The sequence below is a fragment of the Odocoileus virginianus genome, chromosome 25 (assembly GCF_023699985.2).
Source record: "Odocoileus virginianus isolate 20LAN1187 ecotype Illinois chromosome 25, Ovbor_1.2, whole genome shotgun sequence".
In the NCBI taxonomy this organism is placed as follows: Eukaryota; Metazoa; Chordata; class Mammalia; order Artiodactyla; family Cervidae; genus Odocoileus; species Odocoileus virginianus.
In genome coordinates, this window is record NC_069698.1 from 32,716,046 (window position 1) to 32,741,147 (window position 25,102).

The 25,102-nt window shown below is 37.3% G+C and overlaps 1 protein-coding gene across 9 annotated transcripts in view; it reads left to right on the forward strand.

The window, feature by feature from the left end:
• The window catches only part of USP25 (ubiquitin specific peptidase 25), a 153,995-nt gene that overhangs the window by 9,558 nt on the left and 119,335 nt on the right, over window positions 1-25,102 (forward strand). For 4 of the 9 annotated variants that reach the window (XM_070455092.1, XM_020874611.2, XM_070455089.1 and 1 more), the window contains exons 2-4: window positions 14,031-14,108; window positions 17,655-17,799; window positions 21,527-21,610. In XM_070455092.1, the coding sequence (XP_070311193.1) occupies window positions 14,031-14,108; window positions 17,655-17,799; window positions 21,527-21,610 (307 nt within the window). Of the gene's footprint in view, window positions 1-14,030; window positions 14,109-17,654; window positions 17,800-21,526; window positions 21,611-25,102 lie in introns of those variants that run through there. The other 5 variants (XM_020874613.2, XM_020874614.2, XM_020874617.2 and 2 more) reach the window with 2 other exon arrangements.

Consider the following 25,102-nt stretch of genomic DNA (forward strand, 5'->3'; position numbering starts at 1 on the left):
TAAAAACATTTAGGGGCCTGGTGGCTCAGACGGTAAAGCGTCTGCCTACAATGCGGGAGACCCGGGTTTGATCCCTGGGTGGAGAAGATCCTCTGGAGAAGGAAATGGCAACCCACTCCGGTACTCTTGCCTGGAAAATCCCATGGGAGAAGCCTGTTAGGCTACAGTCCTTGGGGTTACAAAGAGTCGGACACGACTGAGTGACTTGACTTTACTACTGTATGCTTACAAAACAAAGTGAAGTTGCACAATTTTTCCTTCATTTTATATTTTTTCTAGTAATGCCTCATAAAAAGGCTCCCTGCTAAAGAATGAAAAGCCTTTTCTTCTTCCTGCCTCAAACTAACACCATTTTAATCTCTTTATTAATTAATTGCACACAAAATAAGAATATGCTGTCTATTTTGTTCCATAGGGTACAAAAATACTTTCACATTGTAGTTGGCTTGGAAGTTTGGAGAGAATTTGGGGTACCAGTGATGGGTGGGATGAACTGTGGACAGGTAAACAATTAAGCAGAGACGTTTCTTATGGTTTTTGGTCTGTGTGGGAACAAGACAGAAGAGTAGCTTGTTTTGAACTAGAAACTTCTTATTTATCGGGTTTTTGTTGGTGTTGTCCAGCTTGGAAGTGGGTCTGTTGGGCTGAGTGGCACTAGCTTTGAAGGCAGGATTGACTGTGGAGCTGAGAGCTAGATCCTCAGTAGAGAGGAAGGGTGTGGGAGAGGAGTATGGAGGGAGGGACCAGGAATGAAGAACCATTAGTGGCCAGGATCTGACGCTGTGCTTGTACCAGTGTGATAACCAACCGTACACTTGCATATACTCAAGTTTATGCATCATAATTTGAACCAGAGTGCATGCAGAATCAAATGTCACCTTTCTTTGAGATGGAGCTATAGAAACAAGCTTGGACTGGGGTATGTGTCTTTCTGTATCCTCCACGGAGGCCTCTGAGCTGGTCTTGGCACTTCAGAAAGAGGACCCCTGAAGTCTTCCCAGAAGGCTTTAAAGAAAGGCTTTGGGTCAAGACAGGGCTAAGGAAGAGTGTTGAAAAGAAATCAGCGTCAGTCCACTGCCTCAGGTCTAAAATGACCAGTTTGGGAGGGAAGAAGGAGCTTTCTGCGCAGGCCTCCTGGGGTTATGAACTCTGTTCTCATTGCTCTATACAGATTCTAAGAACTGAATTCCAGACTTCTTCCCCAGTGGGCTGGGATTTCAAGTTGGTAATAAAACTGCAGAACTAATACAACTGATTATTTCCATTCCTGCTAGTGGCTTCAGAGGGAGGGCACCAGTGCATCTGAGCCTATTAGGCTGCAGTAGGGTAGAGAAGGCAGCATATGAGCGTATTTGGTGGTACATTTATAGTTATGAACCATTAACCATTCTAGTGTTGATAGGTTAATTGGTTATCTTTTTATATGTTTATGAACCATTGTTTTTTTCCCTGTGGAATTCACATTTGTTTCTGGTTGTTTGGGTGGTGGGAGAGGGAGTTGTTTTACTTCTTCCTTTTTGATTTGAAGGAATTCTTTATAGTTTAGATACTACTTTTTCCCTCAATTTACATATTTTGCAGATTCTTTTTCCATTTTCAGCATTTTTCTTGCTCCCTTTATGTTCTTCCATGAATAGGAGTCCATTTTGATTTAATCTCATATGTAATTCAGTTCAGTTCAGTCACTCAGCTGTGTCCAACTCTTTGCGACTCCATGGACTGCTGCAGCACGCCAGGCCTCCCTGTCCATCACCAACTCCCGGAGTTTACTCAGACTCATGCCAATTAAGTCAGTGATGATGCCATCCAACCATCTCATCCTCTGTTGTCCCCTTTTCCTCCCGCCTTCAATCTTACCTAGCATCAGGGTCTTTGCAAATGCATCAGTTCTTCCCATCAGGTGGCCAAAATATTGGGAGTTTCAGCTTCAGCATCAGTCCTTCCAATGAATATTCAGGACTGATTTCTTTAGGATAGACTGGTTGGATCGCCTTGCAGTCCAAGGGATTCTCAGGAGTCTTCTCCAACACCACAGTTCAAAACCATCAAATCTGGTGCTCAACTTTCTTTATAGTCCAACCCTCATATCCATACACGACTACTGGAAAAACTATAGCTTTGACTAGGTGAACCTTTGTTGACAAAGTAATGTCTCTGCTTTTTAATATGCTGTCTAGGTTGGTCATAACTTTTCTTCCAAGGAGCAAGTGTCTTTTAATTTCATGGCTGCAATCACCATCTGCAGTGATTTGGAGTCCAAAAAAATAAAGTCTGACACTCTTTCCACTGTTTCCCCATCTATTTGCCATGAAGTGATGGGACCAGATGCCGTGATCTTAGTTTTCTGAATGTTGAGCTTTAAGCTAACTTTTTCACTCTCCTCTTTTACTTTCATCAAGAGGCTCTTTCGTTCTTCATTGCTTACTGCCCCAAGGGTGGTGTCATCTGCATATCTGAGGTTATTGATATTTCTTCCGGTGGACATATTTCCATGTCCAGTTCTAACTGTTGCTTCCTGACCTGCATCTCCCGGCATGTCCCAGCATGGACATATTTCCATGTCCAGTTCTAACTGTTGCTTCCTGACCTGCATACAGGTTTCTCAAGAGCAGGTCAGATGGTCTGGTATTCTCATCTCTTTCAGAATTTTCCACAGTGTATTGTGATCCACATAGTCAAAGGCTTTGGCATAATCGATAAAGCAGAAATAGATGTTTTTCTGGAACTCTCTTGATTTTTCGATGATCCAGCAGATGTTGGCAATTTGATCTCTGGTTCCTCTGCCTTTTCTAAAACCAGCTTGAACATCTGGAAGTTCACTGTTCACGTACTGTTGAAGCCTGGCTTGGAGGATTTTGAGCAGTACTTTACTAGCATGTGAGCTGAGTGCAATTGTGTGGTAGTTTGACATTCTTCGGCATTTCCTTTCTTTGGAATTGGAATGAAAACTGACCTTTTCTTGTCCTGTGGCCACTGCTGAGTTTTCTAAATTTGCTGTCATATTGAGTGCAGCACTTTCACAGCATCATCTTTTAGGATTTGAAATAGCTCAACTGGAATTCCATCACCTCCACTAGCTTTGTTCGTAGTGATGCTTCGTAAGGCCCACTTGACTTCACATTCTAGGAAGTCTGGCTCTAGGTGAGTGGTCACACCATCGTGATTATCTGGGTCATGTAGATCTTTTTTGTACAGTTCTTCTGTGTATTCTTGCCACCTCTTCTTAATATCTTCTGCTTCTGTTAAGTCCATACAATTTCTGTCCTTTTTTGAGCCCATCTTTGCATGAAATGTCCCCTTGGTATTTTGAATGATGTATGGGTCATGTTGGAGAGGTCTGACAGATTGTGGCCAATAATAACTTAGATGTAACCAAAATTTAAAAAAAAACTATCAGAATAACAAGGTTAACTTAATTTGACAGATAGTAGTGTTTTATAGAAGCCAACTTGGCATTTGCAGCTTCAAACAAGGAAAGTAATGTCTGTGTGTCAGCATTATTCTTACAAAATGTGGTTATTAAACATACAGAATAGATTTTATTGCTGTTGTCATCTACATTCCATCTGTGACCTCAGTACTTATTTGATAGCCTTTGCCTTAGAGTAGTGTTCTCAGCCTTTTTGTTGTCAAAAATCTTCAGAGATGTGCCTCCAGGTTTGATCATAATTTAAAACTTTATTTTGCTGTACTTCAGTAAATGTATTATACTTATTCCAGTATCTCCTCTGAACAGGTTTTGTGATTTAGTGTAGAGCGGAATACACTTGTTACAGTTATACTTTACTTTTAAGTTAATGCCGAATACATATTATTTATTGAAACTTGTCAGTATTTTGCTGTGAACACGTCTTAGTGCCTTGATAATCAGGAGGGTGGGATACTACTGAACAGTGTGATTACTGCTTTTGCAGAGACCATGGGACAGTATTGTTGTACTGGAGGAATAATTGCATTCTAATTATTGTCATCTCCCTTAAGAGTTGTTGAATTTTGTTGTGGTGAAGGTTTCAGATCTTTTTGAGTGTGCTGCCAAAAATGCTTAGTATTTAAACATGTACTACAAACACAGGGAAGTTGAGAATTGATGGGTAAGAAGACATTAGAAAGTAGGCCTTGGTATGGGCAAGGTTTTTGTAAGCTTGTCAGCTTTTGCTGTGTATTTTCCGTACATATATTTAAAGTATTTACATTTGGGCTATACAACATATTAAAGATTGGTTGCTAATACCATAGACTGTGTTTACTTAATTGTAGGAGTTTTTCAAGATTTAGTGTTTTGTTTTCTGCCTTCTACTTTCCAAGCTTTAAGTGTTTATGTAATTTGTCATTTGTATATGTTGATTACTACCAAATTTGTATTTTCAAACTGATTTAAATTTTTCACCCTCACATAAACTCTCGTTTCAATTGCCTTTTTATTTTTCTGCTTAGATATCCAGTTATCTCTTATTATCACATCCATCCATTCATTTATTCTTTGTTTTAAGCAGATAGGTATAAATAATGCACTGTAGAATAGCTTACGGTTTGGTGGTGGTGGGGGCCAGACGTGCACGCATTGTGTTAGAAGGTAAGTGACGTATATGGAGCTTCGCTGGCGGCTCAGACAGTGAGAGTTTTACTGCCCTGCAGGAGTCCTGAGTTCAGTCCTTGGGTTGAGAATATTCTCTGGAGAAGGGAATGGCTACTCACTCCAGTTTTCTTGCCTGGAGAATTCCAAGGACAAAGAATCCCGGTGGGCTGCAGTCCATGGGATCGTGAAGAGTCAGACATGACTGAGCGACTGATGCTTTTACTTCTTTCTTTAAGTGAAGTATATACAAGATATATACAGGCCCAAGAAGAGGATCTAAGAACAGGAAAGACCTCACAGAGGAGGTGATGTTGAAGATGTATAGGGAGATGGATGGTATCATTTGAAGCAAAGAGGTCCATGAGCAGAACTAACAAAACCATTTGGTGCCTTGGTGTACCTACAGGTAGCAGGCTGGCTGTGGTGTAATGCTCTCCGGCTGCTCTTTCCTCTCCTTATCCCCTGGCAACCTAGGATTCAATTCTTTAAGTCTGTGAGCCTGTTTCTGTTTTGTGAATAAGTTAAATGCAATGTCTGTTGTATATTTTTAGGCGTTTTTTTTTTTAAATCAAAACGAAACAGTGAAAGATTAAATAAATATTTAGTCTTTTCCTTGGTTTCTGCCACAGAAATTTGCTGTCTTTTGTATGCTAATGAGATAACTCCTGGGGAACTAGATTGCTTCAGGATGGGGGCTGTGCCTCAGAAAAACCACTATGATTAGAGCCCACTCCCCTGTCCAAGGAGGAAAGAGGGACTAGAGATTGAGTCCAGTCACCAGTAGCCAATTATTTAATGCATCATGCCTACATAATGAAGTCTCTAGTGCCTTGTACACTTCTAGTAAGTGCTCAGTAAGTGGTGGTTCTAATAAAAAACTAGCCATATATGGTTAATTTCCCCCTTCCTGATTGTTTTTGAGACTTCTGTCTTAAAAATACAAAATTGTATCATTAATATATTATGAGAATACCAAAAACGCTTTTAAGGAAGTTGATTGTATGAGTAAGAGTCCAGTTAGGACATAGAAACTACACAGTAATATGAATGGGGAAAGTTTAATACAAAGCAATATTGACTAGTAACAAATGATAAAGTGTTATCATTTGAGTTATCATTTAAAGCACTCTAAAGAATAGAGGAAGAAATACGTTTGGGAGAGGTCTCACCGAGCCCCGAGATTCACTTCTTATTGAAGAGGCTATGATTGAAGCCTAGTGGATTGAGGACACGTGTGCTGAGGTGCTGGAGCCTGGACACTTATGTAAATGACTGTTTTATTGGCCTGGGAAAGAAAGTGGTATAGAGCACATGCTTTATTAAACCTAGCCGTATATCTAGAATAATGCAGTTTCTAATAGTCAGTAGTGAAAGTGTTAATGGCTCATTTATGTCCTACTCTTGGCGACCCCATGGTCTGTCCATGGGATTCTCCAGTCAAGAATGGCTTGCCATTCCCTTCTCCAGGGGATCTTCCTGACCCAGGGATCAAACCCTCATCTCCTGCATTGCAGGCAGATTCTTTACCATCTGAGCTACCAGGGAAGTTCAGTCAGTAGGATGTACTGTATTTGTAATTAGGATGACCAAACACTGTATTTGTTTTAAGGAATTGTTTGTGACACATAGAGCTGCTAGAAGTTATGTGGTATTCTAGTTTGAAAGTTCTACTTAGAGCATGCTAATTTTGCTATATTAGTATAAGGGATTTTATTTTTGGACTGAAAATTAATAAAAAAATTTTTAAGTACAGAAACCAAGAGATACACAAAGATTTAATTGGACAAGGGAGAGATATATTAGGAATCAGTCAAATCATTAGCATCAAAAACAAGTTAAAAATACACTTGATTTAAACTGTAGAGATCGCAGTTCACAGATACAATTTGATTCATGAAATGTGGGTTTGTTTACCCACATTTTCCAGAATATAGGCATTCTAATTCAAAAACACACTGTTCCAAAAGATTTTGCAAGTTGGGTTTTTGTAACTCTAAATGCATGTTCCCATAGAAACCATGTTTCATGGTATTAGATATTGTTTGGCCTAGAAATGTATTTAACTCTGTGTGAACTTAGCTATCACTCTGGGTCAGGAAGATCCTCTGGAGTAGGAAATGGCTATCCACTTCAGTATTCTCACCTGGAGAATCCCATGGACAGAGGAGCTTGGTGGGCTACAGTCTATGGGGTCACAAAGAGTTGGACAGGACTTAGTGACGAAGCACACACACACAAAACAGTATATTTGGGGGAAACTGTTTAGCTTCTAATTCTGTTGCATGTCTTTTGTCTGCCAGTTAATAAGGATGGAGGATTCTCTTCAGGGCATGGACATCATGCAGATGTTAGGTTGGTTAAAGGGCTGCAGTAGGGGTATGAACTCTGAAGTGAGGAATGATGGAAACATTTATTGAGGATAAGCAAAGTATCTCATTTCTTCACCTTATTCTTTTTTTTTTTTTGTTAAGATTACATAATGCTTAAGATTGTAGATCTGGATTCTATAAAAACGTGGGAAAAGACTTTAAATTCAGAATTTCTGGCATTTCTAAGGCTAAATGTAAATAGTGAAGAATACAGAGAGCATACTTTTAGATTTATACATCCATAAAAGTATGTGATTCTTTTAATACTGAAGTTTTGTTAACCCCAAAAGATTGAGATGAACCTTAATTCTATGGTAGTAGAAAATAGAAGATACCACAACTGTTTTTTAGATTAATATGTAGATTATTTGAATTTGGAAATTTCAACAGTACTGTGCTGTATGCTCCCCTTCAGGCAGAATGGGCAGGATTCACCAGAACTAGGCAATAGAGCCTTCTGTGGACTTCTTGGTGCAATGCAGCAGAGTGTAGAAAGTTTGCTGAGCACCTGGGTGTGATTTATGCGTGCTGCTTGTTCCCTTCTCTAGTTATTAGTTTGTGCTTCTCTGCTGTGGACGAGTTCAAGCCCTGTGAGGCTTACTCCGGTTCGCCTCTGCAGACTGTGGTTTTCATTTATTTGGTCCATATTTGTTGTGTTCCTACCACATGCCACACACCGTACTACTTATTTCCCAGGAACACAGTGACGAGGGAAATAGATGCTCTGTGTTCTCTTCCATGTAGAGTCTGATGATTAACCATTGTATATTACTACAGTCTGTGGTCAGTGTCAGAGAAACCTCTGACCTTAACAGGAAGCAACTGAATATCCTCAGACCTTTCAATTAGGAAGCAGAATAGTATTGTGTAGACCCTGACTGGAAGAGGAAGTGTAAGAGGGGAAACCAGTGTAAGGTCAAGCTAGAAATAGCTGGGGCATGTAAAGTGTCCTTTAAGCTGTAAGAAGGATCATACTGTAGGTAAGTTCCTCAGAGAGGCCGTAGAATATTATATATGAAGAGAAATGAAAGGTTGTCATGTTGTTCTCCTTAAAATTACAGATAAAAGTAAAATACAAGACTTATGAAATGAAGATTTTTTTTTTTCCTTGTATATCTGGTTAGAGGCAGGTTTGGGTCTTACAATGAGCTACATGAAGGGTATATTATGTACTTGAAATTATCTGTCAGTGAACTTTAAAATGTTTACCATTTGGTGCCTAGCAATGCTAATTCTGAAATTTAAGTCATGTGATTCTGAAGTTGATGAATGCTTTGGAATTTTTATCAAATTGGTTTTTGTTTTTTTTTTTTTTCTTAGAAATGTTTAAAGTTTTTTTTAAGAGGTTCTTAAGAGAGTTACCATTTTTCCCCCTGAAGATGGAAACCTTTCTCTTCTTCCTTTTGCACTAAACTGTTTTCTTTATATTTAGAAATTCAGTCAAAGGAACCAAAGACTGACTTATGAGTCACTCACCTCTTAACACAGAAAGCTTTCTTGCCTTGTGGTCATCAGTGCTCCAGTTTTCTTGCACCACTATCAAAGTGTTTTATGTCAACATAGTAAAGGATTTTGGGGCTGAGTATTTACTTTTTACTGCATTTTTAATCTCCAGAGTCAGATACCATGGAGAAAATGTTGAAGACACATGGACTATGGAATTTGAAAAAGTAGACAATCATTTCTGCATTTGTTCTTGTTAGTGTCTTAAATATGTTATTCATTATAAGATGAGAGTGATTTTCTAGAGGATTTGTCATGTGTGCATGTGCGCATATATTATTTGAGATTATATACTAGAACCACTTAAAACAGTCTGGCATGCAGCAAGAGCATAATAAATGCCTGTATTCCTTTTTTTGCATTAAGTCAGTGATCCTGTTTTGCATTTTCAAGAAGTTACACCAATGTTAAATATGCTGTAGTCTTAACGTAAATACATTTAAAACAGACCCAGTATTATATAGGATCAACAGGGGAAGGAAAGAATTCTGTGAAACATTCTGATCCATACTTTATATTGAAGTTACTGATGCCTTCTTCTCCTTGAAGTGCACAGTACTGGATTTTACACGTAATAATAGCTACTTAAGGATGTCATCACTCAGTAAAAATAATATCAAGGAAGAAATCTGAAGGCGTGTATGGTCTTGGCTTGTTCACTTACTGATTTTTGTGGTGTTTGCAAACCATCGAATCTCTTTGAACATTGTGTCTTGCCCTTCAGATTCGGCAGATTCAGGAGGTTACACCCTCCACCTTATATTGTTCAGTTCAGTTCAGTCTCCCAGTCGTGTCTGACTCTTTGCAACCCTATGAACCGCAGCACGCCAGGCCTCCCTGTCCATCACCAACTCCTGGAGTTTGCCCAAACTCATGTCCATTGAGTCGGTGATGCCATCTAACCGTCTCATCCTCTGTTGTCCCCTTCTCCTCCTGCCCTCAATCTTTCCCAACATCAGGGTCTTTTCAGATGAGTCACCTCTTCACATCGGGTGGCCAAAGGATTGGAGTTTCAACCTCAACATCAGTCCTTCCAATGAACACCCAGGACTGATTTCCCTTAGGATGGACTGGTTTGATCTCCTTGCAGTCCAAGGGACTCTCAAGAGTCTTCTCCAACACCACAGTTCAAAAGCATCAATTCTTTGGTGCTCAGCTTTCTTTATAGTCCAACTCTCACATCCATACAAGACCACTGGAAAAACCAGAGCCTTGACTAGATGGACCTTTGTTGACAAAGTAATGCCTCTGCTTTTTAATATGCTGTCTAGGTTGGTCATAACTTTCCTTCCAAGGAGCAAGCGTCTTTTAAGTTCATGGCTGCGCAATCACCATCTGCAGTGATTTTGGAGCCCAAAAAAATAAGGTCAGCCACTCCTTCCACTATTTCCTCATCTATTTGCCTTGAAGTGATGGGACCAGATGCCGTGATCTTAGTTTTCTGAATGTTGAGCTTTAAGCCAACTTTTTCATTCTCCTCTTCCATTTTCATCAAGTGGATCTTTAGTTCTTCTTCACTTTGTGCCATAAGGGTGGTGTCATCTGCATATCTGAGGTTATTGATATTTCTCCCGGCAATCTTGATTACAGCTTGTGCTTCCTCCAGCAGAGCATTTCTCATGATGTACTCTGCATATAAGTTAAATAAGCAGGGTGACAATATACAGCCTTGATGTACTCCTTTTCCGATTTGGAACTAGTCTGTTGTTCCATGTCCAGTTCTAACTGTTGCTTCCTGACCTGCATACAGGTTTCTCAAGAGGCAGGTCAGGTGGTCTGGTATTCCCATCTCTTTCAGAATTTTCCACAGTTTATTGTAATCCACACAGTCAAAGGCTTTGTCATAGTCAGTAGAGCAGAAATAGATGTTTTTCTGGAACTCTCTTGCTTTTTTGATGATCCAGCGGATATTGGCAATTTGATCTCTGGTTCTTCTGCCTTTTCTAAAACCAGCTTGAACATTTGGAAGTTCATGGTTCATGTATTGCTGAAGCCTGGCTTGGAGAATTACTTTACTAGTGTGTGGGATGAGTGCAGTTATACTGTAGTAGATAAGAAATTTATACAAAGAAGACCTCAGCTCAGAAAAGGAATTCTGGAGATGATAGTCTGTTAGGTCCACTTTGGATCCAAAATCATTAGTCAAAGAAGAGAGAACCACATGGCAGGGCATTTTTGGTTAAGGATCAGGGTGTTTCAAGGACCAGAAGTTTGGTAAATAAGAAGGTGCAGACTTTGAAATGAGACCAGGTTCTTAATCACAACAGAAATAACAGCAGCAAAAATCATAAGATTGTAGGAAATGAAGGTGCAAATTTTCAAAGATAGAAAAAAGCACAGCTGGAAGATGCCAGTAACAAATAGGAAAACTTGACAGATGAGGTGGTTTCTCTTCCATAAACTTAGAATTTTCTCATTGCTTACCTCTAATGATCTTGTTCCCATTTCTTACTTAGTTAAGGAAATTCATTTACCTTTTCTTTTTTCCACTCATCCTTCTTTCCCACCCTAATCCTTTTCATTGTTTCACTTGCAGTAAAAATTCATGAGATCAAGAACCATGCTAGACATCATGCAGCTGAATAATTTTGTTAGGATAGTTAGCTGACATTATTGTGAAAAATGGACAAAGTGCACCAAACGATAACATTTTAGATTTTGCTTTTCTCTATAAAATACTCTTATATGAGTATCCTTATTGTACTTACTTGCAGTCACCTGTCACTGTAACAGACCACACCAAAAGTCAGTGACATCCCAAGTATTACCTTGTTCAGACTGGTTGGTTGGAGTGGCTCTTCTCATGTGGCTCATTCTCCTGGGGACAAGTGGGCTACCCCGGTGTTCTTAATGAAGTGCACGCGTTCAAGAAGCCAAGCCCAACCATGCAAGCAGATTTCATGTCTGTGAATGTGCCACTGATTTTGCTTGTCTCATGGCCAAGCCAGCCATCAGTGTAGCAAGGAGATACATCTCTGAAGCTTCAGTGTTTTGGCCATCTGATACAAAGAGCCAACTCATTGGAAAAGACCCTGATGCTGGGAAAGATTGAAAGCAAAAGGAGAAGGGAGTGGCAGAGGATGAGATGGTTAGATATCGTTACCAACTCAATGGACATGAATTTCAGCAAACTCCAGAAGATAGTGGAGTACAGAGGAGCCTGGTGTGCTGCAGTCCATGGGTCACAAAGAGTTGGACATGACTTAGCCACTGAACAGCAACAACTAGTGGGAGGAAGTGAGAAGTGGCAAAGTGTGTGGATACAGAGATGGGAGAAGAATTGGGAGTCTAATGCAGGCTTTGTAAACTTTTCTGGGTTTTACATTCTTTTTACATCTTAACCTTGTACTCGTTATCATAGACACACACTATTTTTGTAATCTTAGCTTAATATGATTTAAGCTTGGCTTAATATGATTTGTAAAGATTAACTTCTATATAGATTATATATTTGCTATTTAAAAATACACAGTTGTTTGTTTAAATTAAACCGTGCTTCTAGGCTCATCTGTATAAAACTCATTTGAGATGCTTACTAAAAATGAAGATCCCTTAGCAGATCCAGATGCTTCTGGAATCACAATCTCTGGGTGTGGGGCCTGGGAATCTTCTTTACTGGTAAATTTATCAGGACATTGTCTTGCACATTACAACTCAGAACTTCCTCATTAGTGGAAGGATATTTGCATTGTTTCCATTCTAATTGCATTATAAATAATAGCCAGCATCATTTGTACAAGTGATTAATTTATTTGGGGTATTCAGAAATCTTTCCCTGAAACACAATTGAATAATTTGCAGTTGAGGAAAATTGTATTCTGTGTAAAGAATAGGGTTTGGAGTGCTGGTGTGGGTGGTTACAAATAAGCTTGTAAAATCTTTCAAGTATTTTATGTTCACTAAAATAAAATGTTGAATTAGATAAAGAGAATTTCTGTATAATTTGTATACATCTTTAATTTGTAATGTTGGGTATTGTGTAAGTTAGTTGTGGTTCCATTGCTTGCTACTGATAATTTTTAAATGAAAGTAGAAAAGTTGACATGTCTAAAGAGAATTTTACTTTTCTCATATTTCAGCACTCTAAATTCAGCAGTTCAGTTCTTTTATTTAACTATTTTGTTTATATGACCTTTGTTCATATACTTTATTATGTATTTTATTTTTAGTCTCAGTTATCTCCGCTTTTAGTAAGATTTTTATGGAAATTAACATTAGTTGATGTCATAGCAGATACTGCCAGTGGCTGTTCAGTGTACATTCTTCGTTCTTTTCTTTTTCCTTAGCAACAGATTCGAAGTGGAACTTTTTGCCTAGCTGAAAAATACATTTCTCAACCTTCTTTGCAACCATGAAGGGCCACATTACATGACTTTGTTCTGCTCAGTGAATGAGGCACATGGGGCTTGTTAAAGAATGTGGAATCATTTAGCAGACACTCTTTGTCCTTTGCCCTGTATCTTATCTAGAACTTGGACTGGATGCTAGAGGAGGAAGTATAGAGTGACATTTAATAAATGTCATGTAAGAATGTTTAGTGGGAAGACAAGATTTTACAGATCCTTTTATTCTAGTGGGGACTTGCTTTCCATGTCATATCACCCATTGAGCTTTCTCTATTTCATGATTCTGTCTTCAGTTTGGGGGAACTTGTATTAAGAAATGTAGAGATAGAGGGAGGACCATATTCTTAATTAGGGAAGTTTAGGGAAGGGTTTTGGTAGTAGAATCTCATCCTACCTGTTTTTCTCTTTAGTAGAGTATGGTAGATCAATAGAGTGTAAACACATCTAAAGCAAATGGGCCCACGTGACTCAGACAGTAAAGAATCTGCCTGCAAAAAAATCTGGGAGATGCAGGTTTGATACCTGGGTTGGGAAGTTCCCCTGGAAAAGGGAATGACAACCCACTCCAGTCTTCCTGCCTGGAGAATCCCATGGACAGAGGAGCCTGGTGGGCTACAGTCCATGGGATCGCAAAGAGTTGGACACGACTTAGTGACTAACACACACACAAAGCAAATGAGGGCAAATAATCAACTTTATTTTGGATCTTTTATGACAGGTTGGAGAATGAGGTGTTGTTTTCCCCCTTGAATAGGGTGTGGTGGTTTAGTCATCCCCCAGTGTAATATATCCACCTGCTGCTTGCTTGCCAAAGGCATGTTTTTTCCATACATCCTAAATGCCTGGATGCTGGCTGACTTTAGGGGCAGGGAGAGATTCATGGGGCTGCCTTAATTTCATTCTGGGGTTTCATCCCCTAGTTGAAGTACACCAGTGGAGACCTGTTTCCCTTCGTTCTTCTTAGGTTTAGCTGTCACAGAGATCACTCCTGTTATTAGACGGCACATATCAGACAGTGAAGAATCAGCTTTTAGAAACATGAAGATGGAATAAGGACTCACGCACCATTCTTCCTAAAATAATGACATTTATTCAGTCTTTCTCAAGTTCTATATTTTTTTGTTTTTTACTCTATTTTGTGTTTTCTGTTCTTTTCCCCTAAGGTCATTTATTTTCTTGTCTTTGTACATTTTCAGATTTCAGTGTATAATGCTTTCGGTTTTTCCCTTCTTCCAGCACCAGCAGACGTTTCTGAATCAGCTACGAGAAATAACGGGGATTAATGATGCCCAGATTCTACAACAAGCCTTGAAGGTATGGCCTCTGTTTCACAAGATACAGTTTCTGTTACACCCTCATCTCCACTGCCTACCATATTGGAAAGTTGAGTTTTTTAGTTATACAATGGGTAGTACCATAGATACAGGGAAGAACTTTTATAAACTAAAGGCCTTACTTAACATAGCATTGGACTATAAAGAAAGCTGAGCACCGAAGAATTGATGGTTTTGAACTGTGGTGTTGGAGAAAACTCTTGAGAATCCCTTGGACTGCAAGGAGATCCAGCCAATCCATCCTAAAGAAATCAGTCCTGAATATTCATTGGAAGGACTGATGCTGAAGCTGAAACTCCAATACTTTGGCCACCTGATGCAAAGAACTGACTCATTTGCAAAAACCTTGATGCTGGGAAAGATTGAGGATGGAAGTAGAAGGGGACAACAGAGGGTGAGGTGGTTGGATGGCATCACTGACTCAATGGACATGAGTTTGAGTAAGCTCCGGGAGTTGGTGATGGATAGGGGAGCCTGACGTGCTGCAGTCCATGGAGTTGCAAAGAGTCAGACATGACTGAGTAACTGAACTGAATTAACATAACATACTGCAATTTTGAGCACATTAGCTTTCAGCACCGTGATGTTCCATGATGCCTTGGAGTGAAAGAAGACCTCCCTCCACATAAAACAGTTTTCATGCGAAATGGAGTGATGTGACTCCCAAGTACTAATGGCCAGTTTTACTCAAGAGACATTTTAGTGTTTAGTTGGGGATGGACGGGTAGAGTGGCATAGAAGAGAAAGAGGAGTTGGGAGAAAATTAATACAGTATTAGAAGCTTCTGATTTACTGTTCCAGGAAGGAGAAATATAAATCAGCTAACCTTCAGTTAATTGAACATTTATGATCATTCAACATCAAACTTCGATTATGCACAAAAAAAGGGCATGATTTTTGTTGTTGCTTGTGAAATATACTCATTGCCACACAGAGGCACCCAGATGAGTCAGATCACACAGATACGAAGATTGAAAGAGAGCGAATGAAGGAAAAATGTTCAAGAACTAGAACTCCACTTGAAGTCTATTTATAGATCACTGCTAAAGGCTCACATCAACAGTGCAGCAGTTGTGCTGTAGGCACACATACAGCTTCAGTCCTTTGCACGTTGCTCTGAAAGACAACATTAATTATATTATTTTTGATTTGGACCCAGAAGTACTTCATTTGTTTCTAGAAATAATTTATCTTTTGCATGGTTGTAATCATAATCATCATCATTGTAGTGGTGATAACTAGCACTTATTAAGCCCTTAGTGTACTAGGTGCTATTCTAAGTACTTTGTGTGGCTAACTCCTCCTCCTAGTAACTTTGAAGTAGGTGTTATTTTTATGTCCCTTTTAAAGGGTAAGGAAACAGAGAGGTTAAAATGACTTGCTGGAGACCACATAGTTAACATGTGGAGGAGCTTGGAATAGAAACCAAGCAGCCTGCTCCCAGTACCACACATAATTTCTGCTTTTACTGGAAGCTTTGCTTCAGCTTTTTCCTCCATCAGGAAAATGATCAGCCAGTACTGTTAGGAGCATTTTAAAGCATGGTTTATGAAGCCGCTCTTAAGTAGCTGGAAAGGAAGCAAAAATGTCGTACCTCAATTTTTATGATTATGACATTTAGATGATTGCCAGTCCGTTCTTTATTCTGCTAAATATGACAATCATTCCATGTCTGTTTTCAGAAATGGCCTTTCCCATTCTGTATCACTGAGTCTGGGGTTAGACCCATTACCTTGTCAGGGCAAACTTGGGGAATTCACTTACATTTTTTTTCAAAACTTAGGAAACATGTAGAATATGTTTAATTAAATAAACATAAAAATTAAAGTAGTGTCCACATTTCCTTTGAGGTAAGTTGTGTGACCACGGTGTTTTTTTTTTTCTTTTAAACTTGTTTCAGTTACCAGTATCTAGGGGAGAAAACAGTGTACCTAAGTCTTAATTGTTGCTCAGTATAAATTTGTATAATGTTTAATAATGAGTTGACTATCTCAGCATTATACTGACACAGAGTCTATTTTTGGGAGCCACAATGTCATTAATTGATTTTAGCACTTTTATTTTGAGAATCTCTTTGTATGTTCAAAGTAAGTGACCTTCAAGTTGTATAGATCCCTGCTCCATTCAGTTTATCATTATTATCATATGAGGGAGTATATGGAAAGCATTTGGCACATTTCCTGACACTTAGACAGTGTTCAATAAATGGTAGTAGTTGTTAAAACTGTTTTATGTCTCGTTTGTTACAAACTATAGACTATGTTAATCTCATATTTTGAATGAGTCCTTAAAGAGTCTAACAGCAGTTTTGATAGATAAAGTGAAGTGAAGTCGCTCAGTCGTGTGTGACTCTTCGAGACCCCGTGGACTGTAGCCCACCAGGCTCCTCCATCCATGGGGTTCTCCAGGCAAGAGCACTGGAGTGGGCTGCCATTTAACGGTGCACTCCTACTGTTTTCTCTCCTCAAAGGCTGTTAGAATTGGAGTTGGGGTGAGTTGTTCCAGTTGCTCAGACATCAAATTGTGGAGTCATCCTGGTCTTTCTCTTTTTATCCCTCCCCACATTTAATATGATAGCAAATAATATTGGGCTCTGCTTATGATTCTCTCCTATAGTCTGTTCCCCACATATACCCACAGTAATCCTTTTAAAATGTAAGTCATACCATGTCATTTCTGTCCAAAACCTTCCACTGGCTTCCAGTTAAACTTTGTAAACTAAATTTCTGAAGGCTTCCACAGTATTATGTGTTCTGGCCTTTGATACAAAGATAGCTTCATTATTAATAACTGGATTTCATAATGTGGTTTCAATGAGCAGTCATAGAGCTAGTGTTGTTTTTATTGTTAACTGTAGAGAGAATATAGAGATAACTAGGCAAGTTTCTCTCATGATTTTGTTGTCAAAAATTCTTAGTGTTTTTAGCATCTGTTTTTCTTCTGAATTTTTAGAATATTGTTTATGTATTTAATTTGGGTAGAATTTTCATCTCCGCAGTATTCTGGAGTTCTGTGTGTCTCTCTGTCAAGCTTTCGGGCCACTGATGCTGTTTTCTTCTTATGAGTCTGATATTTGCTTGTTAGTTTGCCTCTAAGTAGGCATTCAGCATAAATATTAAAGAGAATATCTGTTATTGTTCTTCTTTGCTGAAGTACTATTTTTAAATATTTGTTTTTCACAGTTTTAGATAGCAAGTTCCAGAAAACATTTTTTAGTTTGTTGATTTGCTTCGAAGTTTGTTTATGATTGGACTTTTGTTAAGCAGATATAAAAAAGCAATGGAAAACAAATTATTTATATAATTGATTTTTGTATTATATTAGTTTTAATTAATAGATAAAGGAATTACTGTTGATATACTGTGTTTACAGTGAATTTATATTGTAAAATTAAGACTCAAGTAGTATAATTTTAAGTCTGAAAATGATTTTTACTATTAGTGTTGTTATGGAGAAAATTACATAAATCATATGCAAGTGTATACTTACTACAAAATATTTGATGTTCTGTTCTTGATATTTGAAGGATAGTAATGGAAACTTGGAGCTAGCAGTGGCTTTCCTTACTGCAAAGAATGCCAAGACCCCTCAGCAAGAGGAAACAACTTACTACCAAACAGCACTTCCTGGCAATGATAGATACATCAGTGTGGGCAGCCAAGCAGATACAAGTAGGTTTACTTCTCTTTCTTAATATATTAATTAGAATGTAATGAAAACTTTTGCTTGGGGCTGTTTTGTTTAAGCAGAGGTGAAGGAAGAAAAAAGAAATGACTTTGGCTTTGGCTCTTGTTGAAAAGTGCGTATGTTTTTATCAGCTGCTGTATTTTTTTCCAGTTTAGAAGTAAAAGATTATATTTAACTTATATATTCTTTCATAAAACATTTCATATAGTATTGTTTTAAAATATGAAACATCTAAAGGTGTTGTTTATTACAAATTTCTAGAATTTTAAATAGGGCACACTCATTTGTTTTATAGATGTTAAGTGTTGGTAGAGACCTTAGTATTATTTTTGAAGATAAAGTATTTTTTTAATTACTGGTATGATTTACTGTTTAACAGAATTTTCCTTCCCTCAACTCCAACCCCTCTCCAAAAAAGATCTTGGAAGAAGGTTTATACAGCCGAACAAAATAAACAAACATGCGTGTACACATACGAACATACAGAAAATTTTACACAGAACTCTTAACTTTTCTTCATTATATGAATAATTTATGCTTATATAGCCGAATTTTTTTTTTTAATCTTTGTTTCTATCTCATTATGATGTAGTAACTGCATTATATAAACTGTAGGTATTTCTGTGCATTCTGGATTTGAAAAGTGTGGTTACTAACTTGTCCTTAAAGAGAATTTTTTGGTTTTGTTTGTAAATGTTCTTAAAGTTAGGAAACAGCCAGAAAGATTCCATTCATATAGATGTTTATAGCTACTGATTGGCATTAAATGCTGTTTAATGTTGTTGATAAAATATCTTAATCTCAGAATTTCAAGGTAATCTTAGTATTTTTGCTCCACAAATGGTCTTGTGTCTCCAAAGCTGGGATACTCCTATCTCACACAGATAATAGGTGATGGCAGAAGCTTTGTGTAAGACAGACTCAATTACTGTGTCCAAGTTCAAGACAAACTGTGTCTTGGCCCCTACCTACATCTCTAACTTCATTTTCCACTGTTTTCCTCTTCTCACTTTACACTGTAATAATGGAAAATAGCTTGGAAGTTCTCATCCACACAATGCTATTTAATTTCTCCTGTCGTTACACTTGTTACTTCTGTCTGGAATCCCCCCTAGCCTTCACCACCAGTCTGATTTCTTCTGGGGTTCTAAGCCGTTGCTCAGGAACTGCTGGCTTGAGAGTATTTTGTCTAGCTTCTATGTTAAACTGAGTGCTTCTCTTAACACCCAGAGTGTACTTTTGTCTTAGTGAGTACTGTGTTATTTTGCAGTTATTTGCTGTGCCTTTCTTGCTTACCAAACTGTAAACTTAACAGGGCAATAGAGTGTCTATAGTCCCACCATTATACTAGGATGTCATGGCTTCTCAAAAAGGTGCTTGTTGAGTTAATTTTGATAATATGTGTAAGCTATTTTGAAACCAATGAAAGTTCTCTTGAACAAGATTGAGAAACTTGTTACAAGAAGTTAGAAAAAAGATAGTGGTATAAATAGAGAAGGAATTAATATGTGAGAATAACATTTCATATCTTTTAAGGTTCTGAGACTTGGGAAGAAAATGAAGTTAGGTAGAAAAAGGAAAAAAGATTTTGACTGAAGACAGGTGGTTAAAGTGAAAGAAACAGGAAATTGAGTAGACATGGTTCAGTGTTTTAGTTGAAAGGATGGAAAGGTTTTAGAATGATAGCTATGAACTCTTAATATAGATGGTAGACTTTGTGACATAAGACAACATATGCAGGGAAGAATTAGGATTATAAGACTGTCATCAAAAAGATACCTTATTTGTTGTGTGAAAATTAGAAAATATTCTTTGAGCCACATGTTAACACCTGTTCAAGAATTTTGACAAGGAGTAGTGAAAATGTTATGGACAAAATGAAAGATTTGAATAGGTGCTCTTAGGGAGAAAGCAACTTGATTTCAGAAAGTGTGTGTCCCATTTGTTAATTGAAAACAAATTTGCATGTGTGTGTGTATATGTGTAGCTCTTGAAAAGTATGCACCAAGTACTTTTATATTTCCCTTGAAAGAAATGATAGATGGAATTTCTGGTTTCATCTCATTGATTTCCTTAACAAATTGCTTGTTGTTTTAATTTCTTTATTGATAAACTGAGCTATCCTTCTAACAGGAGTGCTAACTCATATTTAATAATTGAATAATTTGTATAGTATATTCATAAAGTTCGTTTGAGATTATTGAGAAAAAAAATTGTAAAATTATAGTGAGGTGATTATACTATAATAGTATTAGTATCAAAGTGGGAAAATATAGCTTATGAGGTAAAAATAATTTTCTTCCATTTTACAAATTATATTTTTTTCAGATTTTTAAATATGACCGCCTTTAGGAAATAGTCTTGATTCAGCATTTAAATTTAGTCATGTCATAATAGTATTACATGGTTTAAAACTGAGAAAGTAAATGTCATGCATTCAGCACATTCTTAAAATTACTATGCTATAATTGCTAAGGAAAAATGAAATCTCTTGTTTATTTTTTTCTTGGAATGAGTGGTTAAATAAGGGAAGGACAGAAAATAAATATATATGAATATATATATTTAAATGCAGACCTCTTGAATAAAAGTGTAAGTGCTAAAGGAGTGTGGAGTGTTGGAGTGATCAGAGTGTGAGGAAATTTTCAAGGGATTGGTCTCAATAAAAAAACTCTTTTTGAGCATTTTCTTAATTTTATGTGAAATACCTTGTTACTTGAAAATTGACCATACTTGACCTTAATTCTTTCAAATAATGGCAAGGGTTTTTGTTTTTTCAATTTCTTCTTTCTTTTTTTTTTTTCAAGTGTAAAATCTGTTATAAACAGGGCTAAGGCATAAACAAACCTTGCTAACTTTTTGTCATCTGTTGGTTGTAGTGCTGACAAAACATTTATGTTTTGAAATAAAAGTCTCTAATGCTAAACACATAATGGTTCCTTGTTGTTATAAACTAGAATAAAACTTGTAACTAAAGGTCTCTTTCAGAAGAACTAAACACGTGTTTTTTGGATGACTCGAAAAATTGAGTTTTCAAATTAATGTTTCATAGAAGTCACATTTTGGGTTGTAGGGCAATTTTCATATACCCAAGTACCTCAGAAAAGAAAGCAAATTATGTCATTTGAGAGGAGAACACATGTTTGTGAATACACTGTTTGTGAACTTTAATATTGAAGAAGTAATTACATTTTCAGTAGTTGGTAGGGCGATTATTGGCCTCAGTGTATTTTTACTTTTCATTTTTGAGAGAAGAGGTAACATTTCAAGGAAAGCTTGTACTCTGCATAAAGGAGTTAAGGAGTATTGTTTTGGTAACATTCCAAGCTATAAATAAATACTGTTGGGGGGGGTACTTTTTTGTAGTACTGTTAGCATATAGTTGAGGCACATTTAAAAATTACTTTTATCCCATTTAGACTGGATATTGTGAATTGTCAAATGAGTGCCTCCTGCCTCCAGCTTAAACGAGAAGTAAAATGATTGTGTTAGAAATTTTGCAATTAAAAATACAAAGAGGACTAGGAAACAGTGCAAGATACTGAGATATCATAGGTGTATTTAATAATCAGAGAAGAGATTGTGTGGTTTTTGTGTCATGGCAAACTCTGTCATCGACATGACCATACAAGGCTTTTGCCCAATTTGAAATCAGATAGTAATATTCTTTCTTTCTTGATCATTAAATTCTTTTGAACTTTTTTAAAACAGGGAAAAAACAGTATATGCCCACCAGAACAAGATGTGCTACAATTGCGCAATCAAAGTATGGATCAAAAGATAAGAGGGATTTGGGTAGGTAATTTTAACATAGAAAATAGTGCCACATATTGACTTAAGTTTTAGAGAAATTAATATAACACACTGGAGTGAGTGTTAAGTGGTAGACCCTTCACAAATTTAAAAGCATTGTATTTTTTTTTAATTGCTGTATTTCTTTTTACAGAAAAACTTGAATTATTTGATAAGGATTGCACAGAAAGTGAGAAAGATGTTAAGTTCTGTCCTGGAACTCTAGTCTTGGTTGTATTGCTTCACTAGTCTAAAACTGATTTTTTTTTTTTTTTCCTTTTTAGATTTAAAGCAAAAATTTTAGACAGATTCTAGTCTAGTGTTCTCATCCGTACTGAGGGTAAATCACTTATGTTGAGAAGTTTAGGATTTATTAATTGAACACTGATAATTTTTTCCATTCACCAAATTTGTTAAATAAGCAACTGCAGAAAGAAAAAAGTGAGATAGAAGTTAAATCTCTTTCTGTAGAGATTTCTAATGCATAATGCGTGATTCACCAAAAGTCAGTTAAGCCTAAAAATGAGATGCTACAGTGGTATGCAAATAACTTGTAGTTGATTAGATGCAGTTAGGCATACATTCTGTGTTAGACATATACTGTAGAATTGCTTGTAAAACTTTATTTTCTGTAATTTTAGGACAAAATGATAGCTGTGGCATTTGCACTTTTTGTTGACTAATACAGAATGATAATTTTTTCCAAGTGAGAAAACATAATGAAATAGATGACAAACTCAGGATATGGCTCCTTTATTATCTCTTTTCTTACTTAACAGTGCTGCTGTTATAAATTTAGCAGCAACTATTAAAAACAGAGCAACACCATTTAGAACTGAGTTAATACAGTTGCCAGTAGTTACATGTGACAACTTAAATTTAACAACAATTTAAATAATCCTGAATCTCAGTTTTTCTGTTGCCATAGATACATTTAAAATGGGCAGTAGTCATCAACATGTAACTAGTGGCTACTGTATTGGGCTGTGTGGATAATAATACATTTCCACCATCACAGGAAGTTTTATTGGACATCACTGTTTTGGAGAATCTGAGTTTAGCAATGATAAGGTTGGAAAAGAATGGGAGAGTGCAGCGAGCAGCACAATTTCTATTATGTCTTCTTGCTTTTAAGTATTCTTTTAACATGACACCTTGTTATGCTATTTGTCCTTTATCTGGAAAAAGTTTTCGATGGATGAAGTATATATTCTCAAGTATTCTAGCTAGTGCCACTATGAAGATCACTCATTAATTTTATTTCTATTCCAGTCTAGATATTAACCTTTATTTGCTTAACAGATATTTATTGATTTCCTAATACAAATCAAGTACTCTTTTAGGCCATTAAAAAATATCAAGAAGTGTCTGCATTAACATAGGGGGAAGACTGATGGTAAATAATAAATAAAAAATGTCTGGTAGTAGTAAGTTTGTGAAGAAGAACAGAGCAGGGTAGAAGGACAGAGGGTGACAGGGATGGGTTTGCAGCAGACACAGGGTGTGGTATTTTAGATGGAGGGTTGGACGGGGAATGTCTCATTTATACAGCTGCCTGAAGAAGTGAGGGGCTGAACCTCCAGGATGTCTGAGGGAAGTGTGGCCCAGGCTGGGGCCTTGACGCAGCAGTGTTTTTGGCTCAGGAGGTGAATGGTGAGGGCAGCAACTGTGGTTGAAGCAGAGTGAGGCTGAGAATGGTCTTTTCCTCATTTCCATTCACCTGCTTATGAGCTCTTTCTTCACCTTTGCTTTTTTCTTTTAAGGGCATCCTCTTCCTTCTGGTGGCTCAGTGACTTTCTTCCCCCTCCAGCTTTTCCTCATCTCCCAGAACCGCCATGTAGTTTGCAGTTCTGCCAGTTTTTATGTGCACACTTTCCCCTTCAGTGTTTGTCTGTCAGTTTTTACGTGCCTACTTTTTCCTTCAGTTTTTCTGCCCTGGTACATATTCTTTTTACAACTCTTCTCAAACACCTGTCCAGCACTTTAAATTCTTACCTTCCCAAACAGTTCTTTCTATTCATATCACTTCTCTGCCTGGAAATCTTTGCTGACGGTAAGTATAAGCTTGGCTTATTAAAAAAAAGAAAGAAAAGTGTTTCCCCTAGGATTAGCCTTATGTAGGTGAGAAAAATAATGAAAGAACTTTCTACCCACCTAAATCAAAATCTTACATTGTAGATGTAACTACAATCTTACATACATTGTAGTTCAATTAGATTATGGGCTAAATTGATTCTTCTGAGCTAACTTGGACTCCTCATGTCATTTTATGTACCATTTTCATGAGAAAATGAATTATGAATGATAAATGATACATGCATTTGAAGTCTAATTTATTTTAAGTTGATGGCTTTCTGTATTTTGGAGTTAGCAGAGAAATGTTTGGTACTTGGTGTGTAAATTTTTAGAAGGATTTATTAAGATGAATGTTATGTTTTGATGTATGTATTTCTGACTTTACAGGGAAAAAATGTTTTAATTTGGGCAGTCTTGAAATGTTGGAGAGTACTGTTCATAGGTTTTTGTACTGTGATTTTTCTACAGTGTTACTCAGCTGACACTAACATGCTTGTGCCCTTGAATTCCATTTACATTTCTTCTAATACTGATGGAAGGATTGGTTGAAAGGAACCTTAGTGTTTTACCAAGGTTGTACCTTGACATTGGATGGAATTTTTTACAAAGGCTAAATTTTTCTAATTGACTTTTGCCAATTAGAAATTGTTTACTACTAAACAATTGAGCTATTTCAAATCCTAAAAGGTGATGCTGTGAAGGTGCTGCACTCAATATGCCAGCAAATTTGGAAAACTCAGCAGTGGCCACAGGACTGGAAAAGTTCAGTTTTCATTCCAACCCCAGAGAAAGGCAATGCCAAAGAATGCTTAAACTACTGCACAGTTGTACTCATCTCACGTACTAGTAAAGTAATGCTCAAAATTTTCCAGGCCAGGCTTCAGTAATACATGAACCGTGAACTTCCAGATGTTCAAGCTGGTTTTAGAAAAGGCAGAGGAACCAGAGATCAAATTGCCAACATTCATTAGATCATCAAAAAAGCAAAAGAGTCCCAGAAAAACATCTGTTTCTGCTTTATTGACTATGCCAAACCTCTGACTGTGTGGATCACAATAAACTGTGGAAAATTCTGAAGGAGATGGGAATATCAGACCACCTGACCTGCCTCTTGAGAAACCTGTATGCAGGTCAGGAAGCAACAGTTAGAACTGGACATGGAACAACAGACTGATTCCAAATAGGAAAAGGAGTACGTCAAGGCTGTATATTATCACCTTGCTTATTTAACTTACATGCAGTGTACATCATGAGAAATGCTGGGCTGGATGAAGCACAAGCTGGAATTAAGATTGCCGGGAGAAATACCAATCACCTCAGATATGCAGATGACACCACCCTTGTGGCAGAAAGTGAAGAAGAACTAAAGAGCCTCTTGATGAAAGTGAAAGAGGAGAGTGAAAAAGTTGGCTTAAAGCT